The sequence below is a fragment of the Centruroides vittatus genome, unplaced genomic scaffold (genome assembly GCF_030686945.1).
Source record: "Centruroides vittatus isolate TY-2023 unplaced genomic scaffold, ASM3068694v2 contig_717, whole genome shotgun sequence".
NCBI lineage: Eukaryota > Metazoa > Arthropoda > Arachnida > Scorpiones > Buthidae > Centruroides > Centruroides vittatus.
In genome coordinates, this window is record NW_027122456.1 from 309948 (window position 1) to 314886 (window position 4939).

At 30.0% G+C, this 4939-nt stretch overlaps 1 protein-coding gene across 1 annotated transcript; it reads left to right on the top strand.

Annotated features, from left to right (window-relative positions):
- Nucleotides 1-1957: 1957 nt before the first annotated feature.
- On the top strand, nt 1958-4604 carry LOC136980645 (cysteine-rich protein 1-like). The gene is made up of 4 exons (XM_067276785.1): nt 1958-2170; nt 3286-3380; nt 3451-3508; nt 3578-4604. The coding sequence occupies exons 1-4, from the start codon at nt 2131-2133 to the stop codon at nt 3619-3621; spliced, it is 237 nt and encodes a 78-aa protein (XP_067132886.1). The 5' UTR covers nt 1958-2130; the 3' UTR covers nt 3622-4604.
- Nucleotides 4605-4939: the final 335 nt, after the last annotated feature.

Genomic DNA, 4939 nt, shown 5'->3' on the forward strand with positions numbered 1-4939 from the left:
CTTTATGTGATTTTTATTTTCTATTGGAAATTTTATAATTAATTTGATTATTTAAGTATGTATATAGGGTGGTCCAAAAGTCAGTTAACTATTATATTGATGTTTTATTCAAATATTTCATTATTAAATAAAATCTAAAATACATAAGGCCCTAAAACAACAAAGAAATATTTAACTTTTTTTTTGTTGTTGTTGTTTTAGTTCCTTTTTATGCCTATTAGGCATTGCTATAGCATTGTTTTATATACAGATAAATAAATCTTTACAATTATATTTAATTTTTATATTACATTCTCCGAACAAAAATATAATAAAATCATATTAAATTTAAGTGTAACACACAATTGTGACCATAGGGTCGATATCTCTTTGATACTTTACCAACCTAAATTCCAATCCAATTGTACGCTAGTCCGAGGAGGATGAACAGTGGAGGAGGAGCTTGACGATGGGGAAGTCCGAACAGGGACACACACACACACACACAGTCAAATGACAACTTTTCCCGCGTCTTACTCATTGTACTCCCTTTTTATATAAAGATGATAAAGTTCACAATATAAAGATCCCGATCTTAATACAATTAATATTAATTAATTGTAATTTTAAAGTTTAATTTTGTGATGCAATTCTTATATTTTTAGACTGACAAACAGACGGTTTGGCATCATTTCAAGAAATTCTCTTATATTATTATAAATGTACATAAAAATCGATAGTAAAAAATTTTGGCGATTAAAGGGCCCAAATGCGTATCCATTTAGCCCGATTTCCGAACACAGAAAGGCCCCAAAATTTAATTTTTATGTTAAAATAAATGTCAATAAAATTATATAAAGTGATAAATGGTTTAAAAAATCCAGTTTTATTTATTTATTTTTTGTAATTTTAGAGAAGAACGAGGCCCACATTTGTAACTGTCTGAGTCCCTGATGAACAAGTAGGTTCCAGGAATGGGCCCTTAATATTTATTTCGAGCCTTATTCTATGTTTAAGGTATGAAATTAGTCTTTAAAAGTAACAACAATCACAATCAAACCTATGAACAACGGCCACTATGGCAATATAAAAAATTGGCCGTTGTTTAGAGGTGGCTGTTATTCGAGTTACGACTGTATAAAATATGAATAAGTAAAGTAGTTAAATATTAAATCGTCATTATTAATTTATTAATAATAATTATTATTTATGAAGCTTCTTTTAAGTTGATTAAATAAAAAAAATATAGTTTTTGATTCGAATATAAAGTCAAATCTCGATTTAGCGCTATCTTGTAAAGCGCCAATGAATACTTATGAAGGGATTCTGCATTACTATATATAATAAAGTGTAATCATTTGCCTTACTACAAACTTGTATATAGACCTCATTGCTACCTAACCTCGATTTAACGCCACCATTTATTCAATTTCATTTATAGATAAGATCCATTCACAAGTATTCATTGGCGCTATACAGAAGGGGCGCTACATCGATGCTTGTATGCAGCTTCTATTGTTTGAGGCCCATCTGGATAAAACCACCGAACACAGGTCGTTGGTTCGAGCCTCGCCAAAGGGGTGGAGTTTACTGTGTTAAATTCACGTGTCTAACACTAAACAGGTGCCAGTTTTTCATAGAAAGTCCACCCAAAAGGTACCCCTTGGCAAGCGTTGCGTTGCCTTACTCCAACCCTATTGAGATTCGAGCGCCGAATTGACAGGTGTTGTTAAATTGACAGGTTCGACTATAACGCTCATTTTACATAAAATATAATAAAATAATTTATTTAGTAACACACTCAATCGATATTCACAGTTTTAAACATGTATTACGTTACCATCAAAATTCGAATAACCCGTATTAAATAACACAAGCCAATAGTTTAAAAAAAAAATTCAAAATCTCGATCGAGCGATAATATTGGTCGCTTTCGGTCGTGACGTCACGCACGAGATCCGGGTGTGTCTTGATTTGTCTGATACACAACTCGGCGCCTTACACCAGTGTGACCAGATTGTCATTTGAAATCGGTAGAGGAAGTTGCTCCGTTGTCCTTCCTTACAGTTTATATTTATTTTTTTAAATAGAAAAACTTTCGTTTTCCACATAAAAATTTCAATTCCTGTGTTAAAGACACTACGTTCCACAATGCCCAATTGTCCTAAATGCGATAAACCCGTTTATTTTGGTAAGTAAAGAGTATACAATTATTTTTTATGTGTTTCCTATTAGTAATTAATCGGAAATTCTCTTGTATTAACGGATATAAAAAAACAAGCTCTAATTTTAATTGTATTTAAGTATTAATTTAGATTAATTTTGATTTAAATTGCATTAAGCGGAACTTAATTCTTACGTCATCTTTAAACATATCTATAAATAAGTTACTGTGTTATATTATATGTTAATCGGCTCTTTGTAGTGTCCCGGTAGTGTTTGAATTCATATTTTAATTGGATAAATGTCAAATTTATTTATTTATTTATTTTAAAACGCTTCGAACATAGGAGGCTTTCGAGTGACGTCACTTGGGTGTTTAAAATGAGCTTTTCGGTGTGTTAATATATACTTTTTTCCGTGTTGTCGTAGCTTATATCAAATCAAAACGGATATAACGTTCTTCAAATTAAATAATTATAATTAAAGTAGTGTAATAAGATGTATAAAACGTGTTTTAATACACAAATAACACACATCATTTTAAAATTTTTGAATAATTTAGGTGTGACGTAACAGGAAAGAAATGGAACTTGTATCTTTTCTCTCGTGTCAGAACACAAACAGAAACTTTAATGTAGTGACGTAATAAACTGTTATTTTTCGAAAATAAGTCGATTTCTCACCCGATATAGAGAATAATTTCGCTTTTTCTTTTGTACGTTTAATAAACGATACAGCTGTATTTCGATAGCCCGCTGTGTATAGTTATAAACACGAAAATATCTCGATATAACGTTTCTTTTTAATTTCTTTATTATCTTAAATATTTCTGTTTGCTAAGAAATAAAAATTCCGTAGTGTAAGAACCTCGATTCTAACGTTAAATTCTGCTTTATATTATCACATGTAACTTATCTTTGAAAGATGTATAAATATTCATTAAATGCGGGAAAGATATTCGACTTTGTATACTTATTATCCTTGACTTTTGACACGGTTGGGAGTCCACTTCTTAGTGGGAAGTTTGGAATGTAGTACAACAGCTATTACGCGATTGTACAAACTGAAATCATTACTTTGTACTTTACAAAATGGCGGAATTCTTTATATGAGAATTAACCATACCTTTTCCCTATTTTACAGCCGAAAGATTAACATCTTTAGGTAAAGATTGGCACCGGGGTTGCTTACGTTGCGAAAAATGTAACAAGACTCTAACACCCGGATCTCACGCCGAAGTAAATTAAAAATTTTACTGTATTTACTGTATTTAAACATGTTTAATTAATTGTGATTTTTTAATTATAGCACGAGGGTAAGCCGTACTGTAACACACCGTGTTATGGCGCACTTTTCGGCCCCGGAGGTGAGTTTATTGACTTTACTTTAAAATAATATTCTACCCTGATATAACGTTTTTTACATATGTTTACAGGGTATGGACGTGGAGGCACAGAGAGTCACGTGTATAAAAAATGAAGAAATGTGTATTGTGTAATCGTTACGTAAGGATGATTATAGAAAAAATTAAACATTTATTGCTGTTTTTTCTTTTTTTTTAATGTTAAATAATGCTGTTTCTCTTTATATATTTTTAATAAAATAATAGAATTTACATATATATATGTATATTATTTTGCTCTAATTTATTGAAATTTAATCCCTATAAATGAAATTGTATAAGGAGTTCAGCAGTTCAAAATAATCCAAATTGCCTAATTAAAGTATTTTTGTATTAAGATAAGTTTTCAAAATATATTTTAAATTCTTAGTGGCCATATTTGGTTGTGTGAGGCCTGAGAAAGCAACTTTCTAGGCCCCTTTCGTATAAGTTTACTTGATGTAAAGCTTGTAGTGGACTCCAAGAGCAGATATCCACAAACGTGTATCTGTGCTTGTCTGAGGCCTTGTAGAAGGATGAGGCCCTAGGCATAAATCTTGCTTATTTTTTAAGTCTCCACTGTTTTATGGAGAAAAAATTAATATCTGTTCAGTAATAAGCTTAAAACATGCATAAACAGAGGTGTTTAGTTCTATTTTTATAGAATATATGATGAATTCTCCATTCCATAAACGAATTTCATGTTTTTAGTGATGTTTTATTATGTTTCATGTACAATTTTTTATTATTTTTTTAAGTATTCTATTTTTCTTTTCCTTTGAAAAATGTCTATCTGTACTATATTTGTCTACTATTGTCAATATATGTTAGTATATCTATATAAACTATAACTTGATTTATTTTAATTATTATCTTTAAAATAGTTTGAAGACAATCTGTAAAATGAATATAGAGAAATAATCTGATACAAAGAAACACCGTATGTATTATGTAAAGGCAAAGCTTGTATTAAAACTAATGAAAAGCTTCCATTTGTAAAATACTGTAATGTATACCTTGACCATTCAAAGACTAACTGCCTTAATGTTCTAAGAATTATTAAAACATTTGAAATTATGAATTTATAACTTTTATAGCAACTATTATGGATCTTCATACGAGTGTAAAGGCCCACATCTACATGATTAAACTCTAATTGTATTGTACTTTAACCAATCAAAATATGAATACAACACGTGCCAGGCCAAGATCTTTGGTTAAGTGATGATCTATAATCACCGTACTTCATTTAATTAAAATTATTCTTTTTCTATATGATTAAACCTTAATTGTATTGTAATTTAACTAATCAAAATACGTGTATAAATGACTTAAATAAAATATTTGTTTAATAATCGCTGTATTTCGAAACCAGATGGCGCTAGACGATGTGTAGATTTCATTCTTGAATTGACA

Bases quoted from the DNA above. Each gene is read 5' to 3' on its own strand.
- LOC136980645 (XM_067276785.1), top strand. From the start codon at position 2,131: ATGCCCAATTGTCCTAAATGCGATAAACCCGTTTATTTTG. The intron at 2,171-3,285 runs GTAAGTAAAGAG...CCTATTTTACAG, and splicing joins CGATAAACCCGTTTATTTTG to CCGAAAGATTAACATCTTTA. The intron at 3,509-3,577 runs GTGAGTTTATTG...ATATGTTTACAG, and splicing joins CGCACTTTTCGGCCCCGGAG to GGTATGGACGTGGAGGCACA.